General features: G+C 43.6%; 1 protein-coding gene across 3 annotated transcripts in view; it reads left to right on the top strand.

The window, feature by feature from the left end:
* The window catches only part of VPS13A (vacuolar protein sorting 13 homolog A), a 745,426-nt gene that overhangs the window by 357,120 nt on the left and 375,911 nt on the right, over positions 1-12,395 (top strand). For all 3 annotated transcript variants that reach the window (XM_029616432.1, XM_029616443.1, XM_029616452.1), the window contains exons 33-35: positions 2,415-2,722; positions 4,350-4,497; positions 4,722-4,860. In XM_029616432.1, the coding sequence (XP_029472292.1) occupies positions 2,415-2,722; positions 4,350-4,497; positions 4,722-4,860 (595 nt within the window). The remainder of the gene's footprint in view (positions 1-2,414; positions 2,723-4,349; positions 4,498-4,721; positions 4,861-12,395) is intronic.

Raw genomic sequence — 12,395 nt, forward strand, 5'->3', positions numbered from 1 at the left:
CCATTGTGTTTGTTCAAATTATTGTATTTGAATCTAAAAGATTAATGTAATTTGGTTCTGATGTCATTCTTGCCTGCATGTTTTCAAAATTGTGTAACACATAAGTTGGGAGTTAGTCTCCTAGTCTGTCTATTTATTTATTTATTTATTTGTTTGTTTGTTTAGAGCTTTTTTTATACCGGCATTCATGATACAATCACATCATGCTGGTTTACAAGTAACAGGGGGAGTGATAACTTTGAACAATTAACAAGTGGAGAGAAGCAAGCAAGTTACAATAAAACAGGGGAAGCAGGAACTGGGGAAGAAGGAGAAAAGCCGGAGTAGTTTAACAGTTGAAAGAAGTACTGTCAGATTGATTTGCCTGCTGCTTCTCCTCCCTCCACACACATTTTTTCCTGCTGGCAGTAGTCACTGCAAATCTTCTAGACCATGCCCTTCTCAGTGGCAGCCTTCACTGCAGTTCCCTTTTGCTGCTTAGACTCCAACCTCTAATCACTCTTCTGCTGAGCTGCAGGCTCTGAGATTTAGATACACAGATATCCTAGTGCCTGGAATTTTTCTAGCCCTGAACTCACTTATTTACTGTCTTAGGTACATGTTAGCTTCAGCTTATTCACCATCAATTCTGCAAACCCGCCCCCCCCCCCTTACTTTGTAAGGTAAAGCACACGGTCATATTTATGATCTCAAGATGGCCAATTTGTAAATGCAAAAAAGCAGAATAAAAGATCACATGTGAAAAGTGCACGCTCCATAGATGCACACCACATTGTATTAGTACATAGATATACAGCTGGTCATTCCCTTGTTCTTTCATGTTTTTCTTTCCAATATTTCTCTTTACCCACTTTCTATTATTTTTTCCTCACTCATTCTCTGCCCCTTATCAAGAGGTAGCAACACTAGTAGAAGACCCATGTATAGCCAAGGAATCCAGCATCATCTTGCTTTTTGTCTCTGGAAGCCAGGCCTTACTTACCATATTTTTCGCTCCATAAGATGCACCTGACCATAAGACGCACCTAGGATTCAGAGGGGGGAAATTAAAAAAAAAAAATTTTTAAATGGTGTGTTAAACCGTCCCTGTTCCCGGGCGACTGTGCGTCTTATGGAGCAAATTAGGGGAGTGCATAAACATTGTTTTTTGTCCCCATTTCGTTTCTGGATCTGGGGAGGGCCATTTCGGTCCACTCCCCAGATCAGAAAACTTTTATTGTTCTCTTTCTGAAAAAACCCCCCAAAAAACCATCCCAACCCTTTAAATGTAATTACCTACAACCCCCCACCCTCCTGACCACTCCAAGACCTGCCAAAAGTCCCTGGTGGTCCAGCGGGGGTCCAGAGCGATCTCCTGCACGTGGGCAGTCGGCTGCCAGTAATCAAAATGGCACTGACGGCCCTTTGCTCTTACTATGTCACGGGGCTACCGGTACCATTGGTCTGCCCCTGTGACATACTAAGAGTAAAGAGCCGTCGGCGCCATTTTGATTACTGGCAGCCAATGGCCCAAGTGCAGGAGATTGCTCCGGATCCCCGCTGGACCACCAGGGATATTTGGCAGGTCTTGGGGGGTCAGGAGGATGGGGGGTTGTTAGTTTTTTTTTTGTTTTTAATATTCGCTCCATAAGACAGACATTTTCCCCCCACTTTTCGGGGGAAAAAAGTGTGTCTTATGGAGCGAAAAATACGGTAAGTTAATATTCCCTCCTCCTCTTGGTTGTTTTGATATATTGGAATTAGATAAGATTACAGATAAAGGTGAGGAAATGATTCCCCTATGAGGAAAGGCTAAAGATGTTAGGGCTGTTCAGCTTGGAGAAGATACAGCTGAGGGGGAGATATGATAGGGATCTATAAAATAAGTGGAGCGGAACGAGTAAATGCAAACTGGTTTTTTACATTTTCAAAAAGTACAAAGACTATGGGACATGCAATGAAGTTTCTAGGTGATACATTTAAGACAAGTAGGAGAAAATATTTTTTTACTCGACACATAATTAAGCTCTGGAATTCATTGCTGGAGGATGTGGTAAAAGCTATTAGTTTAGTTGGGTTTAAAAAAGGTTTGGACTAGTTTTTGGAAGAAAAGTCCATAAACCATTCAGTAGACTTGGGGAAATCCACTGCTTATCTCTGGGATAAGCAGTATGGAATCTATTGACCTTCGGGGATCCTGCCAGGTACTTGTAACTTGGGTTGGCCACTGTTGGAAACAGAATACTGGTTTTGATGGATCTTTGGTTTGACCCAGTATGGCAAATCTTATGTCTTATATTCCCTAGTATTACTTTCTTTCATCTCACTGTTGACTTCCTTTAATCTGCAGAACTCAGGCCTCCTTCCCACATCTTTTTTTTTTTCCTACCTGATTTTCTTAGTAACAAAAATGTTTCTTTCCATAATTGTTGCAGGCTTTTGTAAACAATTTTCAAGCAGCCAAGGAAGCACTGACTGAAGCAACAGTTCTTGCTGCAGAGAAAGCCGCTACAGGTGTAATAGAATTAGCTCAACGGAGTTTCCGAATGGCCTTGGATATAAATGTTAAAGCACCTGTCGTTATAATGCCTCAGTCAGCCAAGTCATCCAAAGTCTTAGTTGCTGATTTTGGTCTGATCACTGTAAAGAATCAGTTCTTCATAATTGAAACAAAAGTACGCTGTAGCCTTCCTCCTGTCATTGATTCTATGACTGTGAACCTGAGTGAACTCAAGCTTTACAGGTAACATTTTTATAGGATATAGCTGCATTAGATCCTAAATATGGTTGATCCATATTCAGCGGCATTCAGCCAGATCATTTTTAAGTTATCCAGCTAAATGCTGACTTCTGAATGTTTTGGGCACTTATCTAGCTAAAGTTTAGCTGAATATCTATTTCATTCTTCAACTAAAATTCTGAAATTTAGCTGGGCAACCTAGGAGTGATCTAGGGGAGTTTCTGGGCAGAATTTTGTTATTCGGATAGGCTATCTAGCTAACTCTGATATTCATGCCAGAGAGCAGTCCTAAAGTTAGCCAGTTAAACTTATCCAGCTATCTTCAAGCTAACTGGCTACATTAAATGGTGTGGCTATGTCACAGGATATCCCTCCAAAGTTATTCAGCTATAAGTTTATTCAACTAACTTTGCAATCTGGACTGTAACAAAATATTGCCCCTGTTTGTGTACATGTTTAAAAAAATAATTGTTGATCCAGGGCTGATCCCAGTAGCTTAGTGGGTGGTACTGTGCACTGCCACTCCCACCCAATGCTGATCAGTCACCCTGTCCTTTCCATTCCCTGGAAGAGAAACGATAGCCCCTGCCTGTGGATATGAAATTCCTTTCATCTCCTCAAGCCCCTTGGCATTCCCCTTTCATGTTGTCCTAAGTCTTCAGGCGCTGGAGGAAAGGCAAAGCCTTCCTGCCCCTGCAGCATTGATCTTTGTAGAGCTACCCGGCGCCATTCTACATAGAGCAGTGCAATGGGCAGGAGAGCTTTGCCTTTCCTCCTGCTCTTGAAAACCTGGGATCCTCTGCAAGAGTGAGTGAGTTCACCTTATGGAGAGGTGTAGGGCATAAAAGTATGGAGTAGATGGATTTCCACATCCATCTACTCCATCAGAGGTAGATGGATGTGGAAATTTCCATTTCCACATCCATCTACTCCAACAGAGGTAACAGTCACTCCCGCCACTGGGCGGGAGTGACTGTTACCTCTGTTGCATGAGAAGGGGACTGTGAACAATGCTGGAGCCATGGAGCTCTTATTATCAGATGGAGGGAGAGGAATAACCTAGTGGTGGCAGGATGTTGCTGCTGAAGGGAGGGAGGGAGGAAATCCCCTCTCCCTTAACTGGCCTGTTCATTATGGGCTGCTTAACATGGAAAGATTTCACATTGTAATAGCTTGCTGGGTAATATTTTTGGCATTACCTTGCATGCTAGTACCATGGTGACACTAGTGGAGTCAAAATTCAGTGTAGCGATGTAAAAATTCTTTGCATAGCATTTTAGATAGCATTTTTTGGCGCACATTGAATTTTTTTGTGAACTTGCATTAAAAACATTGCAGCATGATTTTTATTGCATCAGCCTCTTAAATCTGTTTGTTGGTGGAATAAAAAATGTATTCATTAAAACAAAATCAAGATCATTCCCAGAAATGGATTTATTTAAAAAAGCTTTACCAGTGGTTATAATTTTATGAAGATTTCTTCAATGACTACATTGAGCTGTCATAATCCTAGCCTCTGTGTTCTCTTGATATTTCTGGGCATATAGAACTTCAAATCCTTCATTATAGTGATTCACCAAGAACTATCAATTACTGATCCTTAGTACTAATGATCTGTTTCCTACCACAGGACCACTTTTGAAAAAGGCTTATTACAAACAGAAATACAGCTTCTGCAACCTCTGAATCTGGAAGTTACTGTTGAGCGTAATTTGGCTGCTGCCTGGTATAGTGATGTTCCTGACATCAAAATAATTGGACGACTTAAACCTATGATGGTAAGTACTTTGTATTTTCTGTTTCCTTCTTTGTTAATGAGTCTTACTTAAATAATGAAACACTGTAAGTTCATCCTGCTGCTGCAGTATTCACCAGAATATTCTTCATATTAGATTTGAAGATTATTGTAGTTGGGAGGGGCGGGGGGGGAAGGAGCCTATAGTCTTCAACAACAATTTTTTTGTGTCTAATATCCTCTCTATTTTGTTTTCTTTAAACAAAGGTTATTCTCGGTCAAGAAGACTTAACTACAATATTAAGGACACTGAATGAGAATATAGGGGACAGTTCTGCTCCTCCTCCTCCTCCTGAGCCAAATGATGCAAGCAGTTCAAACAATGATGCTACTTCCTATTCTGGAGGTATATTATTCAGTCTCACATATGTAATAACTCAGTATCACTGTACATTCAGTATTGCTTTCTTTGGAAGAAGTCTCTAGCTTATCAGGGTGACTGCTCAAATCACTGGGAAATTCCAGTTGTTGGAAAGTAACAGTATATTTGGAAAGTCCTTAACATAAGAATATCCATTCTTTTATTTTTTTAAATAAAAGCTCAAATCTTTCTTCCTCTTCAGCCAGCCAGACCATACCAGACGCTTGAGTTATGCCTCCTAACCAGCAGATGGAAACTGAGGCTAATAGGTTTGCTGATATCCCTTGTAGGTTCCTGTGCTGACCTCAGCTTTTCAGAATTGTCTCTCTCCAACAGATGGCAGGCAAACATCCTGTGGTGTGAGCTGAGGATTGGTTTAGGCCTGGTGAAGAAGATAAAAATTTGGATGGCAGCTCCTGAAGTGAAATTATTGTACTTCCTCAGTTGAGCATAGCCAGTGGACCAGGAGCTTGTTGGAATAGGGTTTTTCTCGGCTGCAGTCACTGGTATTCTCACAGGACAAGCAGGTTGGTAGTCCTCACATATGGGTGACATCACAGGATGGAGCCCAATCACGGAACACTTTTGTCAAAGTTTCTAGAACTTTGACTGGCACCTACTGGGCATGCCCAGCATGGCACCAAATCTGCAGCCAGCAGGGGTCCCCCTTCAGTCTTCTTTTTTCCATGTAGCAGTAGCCATGCGGGTTAAGGACCTCTTGATTATTCCTGACAGGAATTTTCCTCATGGAATTACTTCAAACTTTCATACCCCACAGGGGTCTCTCTCGTTAATTTTTACTTCCGCGGTACTCCGGTAAGTTTGTTACCCGATTCTGGTCGACTCCCGTCAAGTTTGCCCTCGCGGCCTACTGGCCGTCGATTGCACCACTGCTCAATTTTTCAAAGGCCATGGCATCGGGGTTCCGTCGGTGCCCTGACTGCGCTCGCACCATGTCCATAACAGACCCCCATAAAGTCTGTGTAATGTGCCTCAGGCGTGAGCATGATGTCCTGACTTGCACCAAATGTGCCTTAATGACACCAAAAGGTCGCAAAGCCAGAATGGAGAAAATGGACTTGTCTTCCATTCTCAATCTCAGACGCCGTCTATTGTTTCGACGTCATCCGAACTGGCGCCGTCCACTTTGCGCCAGCATCGGGCACCGACCGGTGACCGTCTGGCGTCAACAACCCTCCCGGCCATTGATTACCTCTACTCCCCCTCAGGACCGAGGGGATCGTAGAGAGAAACATCGGCATCGACACCGAAAGCCTCGGACCATCGATGAAGGAAAGTCATCGACCTCGCCATCGTCCGAGCAGCCATCGAAGAAACTCCATCCAGAAAAGGCATCGACCCTTTCTGAGACCGGGTCACCGAGGCAACCCTCACCCGGACAGGTGTTGGGAGCCGGTACTCTGCATTTAACGGTGGTCCCTCCGGCTATGCCTCTGCTTCCTTCTTCCCTTCTGGAGCTGATTGCTCCAGGTCTCCGTGAAGAGCTGGACCGGATGATTCAGGAGGCCATCGATTAAGGTGATGCACAGATTCCAGGTTCCTCTGCCAAAACCGGTGCAGATTGTGGAATCGACCACTGATCCTATTCTGGCACCGCTGCTCTCGAAGATGGAAGCGCTTCTAGCCGCTTTTCCACTGATGGATCCGGGATCACCGATGGCTCCGGTGCCTTCTCCACGTGCTCTGTCATCGGGAGGAGAAACACCATTCCGTTTTCCTCCATCGGGAGTTCTGCCGATGCCTCAACCATGGATGCCGATGCGGCCATCGGCTCCACCGATCCATTGATGCCCTTGGAGGAGAAGTCCATTACCTGCTATTAAGTTCACTTAGAGAATAGCCACTGCCATTAACAATGGTAACATGGAATAGACTTAGTTTTTGGGTACTTGCCAGGTTCTTATGGCCTGGATTGGCCACTGTTGGAAACAGGATGCTGGGCTTGATGGACCCTTGGTTTGACCCAGTATGGTATTTTCTTATGTTCTTATGCACCTACGCTCGGTGCCGCTCCCTGATATTTGTAGGGCTGCTACCTGGAATTCTCTCCATACCTTTACAGCCCACTATTGTTTAGACAAGGCTGGAAGGCAAGATTCCATCTTCGGCCAGTCTGTCTTGTGCAACCTTTTTGCAACTTGATGTACCAACACCCTTTCGCCTTCCTGTTAGGGTTCAGGATGCCCTCTACCAAATTCCACCCCAGTTGTGCCAGTTGCACGTCTTGGGTACATTTGGTGCATATCTCGAACATCTTCAGCTCGGTACTCACCCATATGTGAGGACTATCATCCTGCTTGTCCTGTGAGAAAGCAAATGTTGCTTACCTGTAACAGGTGTTCTCACAGGACAGCAGGATGCTAGTCCTCACGAAACCCGCCCGCCACCCCGCGGTGTTGGGTTCGTTACGTTTTTCTTAATTTATTTTTTGGCACTTCCTGTAGCTTTAAACAAGACTGAAGGGGGACCCCTGCTGGCTGCAGGTTTGGTGCCATGCTGGGCATGCCCAATAGGTACCAGTCAAAGTTCTAGAAACTTTGACAAAAGTGTTCCGTGTTTGGGCTCCATCCTGTGATGTTACCCATATGTGAGGACTAACATCCTGCTGTCCTGTGAGAACACCTGTTACAGGTAAGCAACATTTGCTTTACTCCTCTTCTCACTTCCCCTCCCCATGCGTTTTTTCTTCTTTTCTGCAGTCTCCCCTCCCATTTAAAAAAAAAAAAAAAGGCTAAACCAGACTCCCCTCCCTATTTTTTCTCCTTTCTCCTGAGCTCTGTGGCTGTGCCTGGCTCCTATGTAAAAAATAAATAAATAAATCAGAAGGCAAAAGAATGGTTTGACTTCTGAGGGACTGTAGACTGTGGTAAGCAAGGAAGCAATGGTATTTCTTTAGGAGCATAGGAAGCGCTCCATAATCTGCAGGGAGGGGGAAGCCTCTCTAAATCTTGTGGGGAGGAGGGGGAGAGAGGACAGCACACAGAGGAGTCTGCACTGGAAGGATCACATTGATGGAATAGTCTGGCTATTCCCGCCAGCATGCTTGCTGCTGCGGCAGGAACAGTAGCCATATTGAAATCACGAGAAGAGAGTTCAGAACAGGGGCCTCCTATGTTGGTTCTAGCAGTCTCCGATGTTGCAGTGGTCTGGTCTGTGGCTCCTCTGTGTGGAGTTCCAAGAAGATCCGCTTCCATTTCTTCAGGTGGAGAATGTGATTTCTTTCTCTTGCTGGGCCTTTATTCCCGTGGAATCTGTGAAGTGTTTGCATCAGGCCCTTTTCTGTAGGGCAGAATGCGGTTCCGAGTTCTCTCCTGCGGAACTCCCTTCCTCAGGAACTACTACTGGGAATCCAGAGCAAAAGAATGAGAAGAGTAGAGGAGGACTGGGAGGGTGAAATTCCTGCATTTTTGGATCTTTCACTTGTAAACCTTCATGTTTTAAGGGAAAGTGGCAGTGAGAGAGTCAGAAGAAGAGGAATGTTCGCCAAGGGAAAAGGATGGTTTAGTTGTACCCATCATTTCACAGTCCCTAAGAATGCTGGTCATTGGGGGGGGGGGGGGGAGGATAAGAATCTGTTAACTCAGAAGATCACCCTATAATGTTGAATTTAATGAAACCATTCAGTGTGTTTCTGGTGCATAGATAAGGGTGTGATCTTTGTGTAATGGGTGCCTCAGAGTTAAATGTTAGAGTAAGACTATGGTGAGGCTGTATCCCCTCCTGGCTCAAGAAAGAGAAAAGCAGGAATTTCCTCATGTGGATGCACTTGTTTGGGCTGTCACTAGGAGAACCACTATTCCTGTAGAAGGGGGATTTTCCCTCAAGGATGCTCAGGATAGGAAGTCAGAGACTATGCTTTAGTGGGCTTTTGAAGCTGCTGGTTTGGTGCTGTAGGCTGCTATGAGTAGCAGTATTGTTGCTAGGGCAAGATTGTGTTTGTCTCAATGCATACAGGAAAGTTTCTTAGAATGGGGGGGGGGGGGGGGGGAATGATCCTGGAGGATGCAGCTCAGATGGCACTTAGGCATCCTTTTTGGCGGATGCCTCATATGAATTAGTCCGGGCTTCAGCTAGGAGTATGGCTTCCATCGTAGCTACCCATCGTTTTCTATGACTATGTAACTGATCAGCAGTTTCAATTTCCAAAATGAGTTGGACCAAATGTTCCTTCTAGGGAAATCCTTTTTGGAGAAGATTTAGGAAAGCTGGTGAAAGCATGGAGAGAAACAAAAGTCCCCAGATTGCCTGAAGACAAGCCTAAGATGACCTTGTGACCAGCTCTGGCTTGGAGCCGCTTTAGGGATTCCAAGTATACAAAGTTAGGGAGGTTGTTAAATATAACAGAGGTCTATCTGCATATCCTGATCAAAGAAAGGCATTAGAAATATCTTCACCTTGCATTGATAAGAGGTGTCCTCAGTGTAAGGCTTTCCCTTTAAGGTTGACCACAGCTCCAAAATCTTTTTTCCTAGGTTATGGTTGCGTGGTGGCCCTGTGCAAAGGAAGATATTTTAGTGCATCAGTGTCTAGATAATTTATGAATTTGACCAAAGGTGGCCCAGGAAAGTGAATTAGGAATGGCCAGAGTGATGCAGAAATTGCAGTATCTAGGCTGGGTTTCCAGTTTCAACAAAAGCATCTTGCTTCCCTCTTGATCCCTGTAGTACCTGGGAGTTCAGTTCGACCGAAGGGAAGGCCGAGTCCAGTTGACAATGTGAATTTATCTTCAGGTATTGGGTTCCATGGTGGTTGCCTTGGATTCAGTACCTTGGGCAAGGGTGTACATGAAACCTTTGCCAGAGGGACTTGCTTTTAAAGTGGTCTCCTCAGTCCCAGGATATTGATAGCTCCCAATTGGCCAAGGTATCCTTTGGATGTGGATCTAGTAAGGATGCTGCAAGGGATCCACTGTTTCCTCAGAGCAGGGGCTCTACTGTTCAGGAAGCAGTGGTTCACGAGGATCCATCTCTATTTTGTCTTTCAGCCCTTGAAAGGCCTTAATTATCAGAGAAGGGATATTCTCAGAAGGCTGTAAATACCCTTTTGTAGTCCAAGAAAGTTTTCACATCCTTAGCATATGTGAAAGTCTGGAAGCTGAGGATTGCTGCTTGATTAGGAATGTCTCTGCTAGAGGAACTTCAGTGCCAGTTATCTTATTATTCCTGCAGGGAGGATTGGATAAGGGTGGTCTTTAACTCCCTAAGGTACATGTAGTGGCTATTGTCTATTGATGGGCAGATCTTTATGGTCTCATCCAAATGTCTTTTTTTTTTTTTTTTCCCTTCAAGAAGTGAAGCATATTTGATCTTTGGTAAGAGAAATCCATACCTCCCTGGAATCAGAATTTAGTGTTGTCAAACCTGTTTGGGCATCCATTTGAGCCTCTTAAGAGAGGCATTGCTTAAGCTGCTTACTCTTAAGGCAGTGTTTTCTGGTAACAATCTTTTCCACCAAATGAATTTGGGAGCCGCAGGTTCTTTTGGGTAGAGATCCCTTTTTGGGTTCTTCAGACAAGGTGGTGTAGATACTCTGTTCCTTTATTCTTTCCTAAGATGTTTTCACATATTTTCATTTTAATCAGATTTATTTCTCTTCCTTTCAAAAGGACTCTGGTGAAGATGAGTATGTTCAATTTTATCATTAAGATGTTAGAAGAGTTCTGCTGTAATTAAAGGTCACTAGTAGTTTCATAACCTTGGAGTAGCATTTGTTTGGTTTAGTGGTTCTAGAAGAGAGAACAGCTTTGAAGACATTGATAGCTCTTTGGAATAAGGAAATGATAGTGGAGGCTTACATATCCGAGGGCTTGTCACTTTCCAAGGAATTGAGGGCAGACTTTACCAGGGCACAGGCAATATCGTGGGCCAAACATTGCCTGTTCTGCCATTGGAGATTTGCAGAGCAGCAGCCTGTGCATATACATACAGTACCTGAATGTACTCCATTTTGAAGTGTCAGAAAGGTGGAATATAAATCATATAAATAAATATATCCCATATGTCTGGAATGGTCTGACTGGATGAAGAAGGAGAAATTAGTTCTTACCCGATAAGTTCCTTTCTTTGAGACCAGCCAAACCAGTCCAGGACCCACCCTGTTCTGCCAAGTGTATTCTCCCGATTCATTTTCAAAATAACTGCTTGTATGTTCTAGTTGGCACACAGGATGTTAAGGAATGCAATAATGTCGATTACATTTCTTGTTTGTTTTTTCCCTTGGAAGCCTTCTGTTTTTTGCTTGGGTGAATGAGAGCGAGATTAGTGCATTAAAAAATGTTTTTCTTAGCTTGTTTTGTAGAATACTGGCAGGCTGAGGTCAGTATAGGACCCTAAAAGCGGAAATGTCACAACACCTGTTAATCTTTGTCTGGTTGGGAGACATGACCCATGCATCTGGTTGGTCTGGCTGGACTAAGGAAAGGAAATTATCAAGTAAGAACTAATTTCTCCATACAATACTCATGATTCACCCACAACTGATTTTCCAACAGAGCTGTACATTTGAAAAAGCTAGGGCAACCAACAAGTCCATGAATCATAACTAGACACCCCACCAAACTTGAGAACGGGGGTAGGGAGGCGAAGGCTGCTCTCTATTGACAATCCACAATCCTTCCATCACTTAGATTTGAAATAAAATGTTATTTCAACCATCAACCACTGCCTCTTATGCGCATGGTTTTCCTTTTTGTCATGGTTAAAGCTTCTCTAATGCATATATACACCCACCAACACACAGCTTCCTTTTCACATACCCATACACATTCACAATCACCCAACCTCCTTTCTCAGAAAGATCCATACATGCTCTCAAACACACAGCTTCTCATACACACATGTACATCCAGCATGTTTCTTTCTCCCTCTGCTTTTCAAATCTCTCCTCCACAAACAGCCTAAGGATAGATTATAGATTTCAGGGAGACAAGGTCTGGAGTAATGGGGGGAGAAGCAAAAATTAGTGTGTGCAAATAGAATATGAAGCTAAAAAGAGTAGAATGCTGCCAAAGTCATTTAAAATCATTAAAAACTTTCCGGTCACTTAATCAGATAATTAATTTGAAAATAAGACACTTAGCATTAACTTTATTTTCCCATACTGTTCACTCTCTTCTCATCTTCAGTATTTTCTTGACTCTGATTCCTGCTTTTCTTTCCATTATTTTTTTTTTACTTTTCCTTTCTGTGACCTTACGCGAGCTCTCATTCTATTCTATCTCATCTATTTTTTTTACCTTTCACTCCTGTATATCTTACCTTTTTCTTCCATAACCTCATTTCCCAGCCCTCTTGCTCCAATCTGTCTGATAGCCATCTTTTCTTTTTTTCCCTCTTCCCCCTCGGCTTTCTCCCCCTTACCTTTAACCCTTCCCAGTCTTTCATCATTGTCTCCCTTGTGCCATCTGTCTCAGTATGCTCCCTTTTCTGTGTCCCCCTCTTATGCACTGTTCTCCTGTCTCTAGCTCCCTACCTCCTTGTGCCCTAGTGTCCATCTCTTCC

This window comes from Rhinatrema bivittatum, chromosome 1 (genome assembly GCF_901001135.1).
Source record: "Rhinatrema bivittatum chromosome 1, aRhiBiv1.1, whole genome shotgun sequence".
NCBI lineage: Eukaryota > Metazoa > Chordata > Amphibia > Gymnophiona > Rhinatrematidae > Rhinatrema > Rhinatrema bivittatum.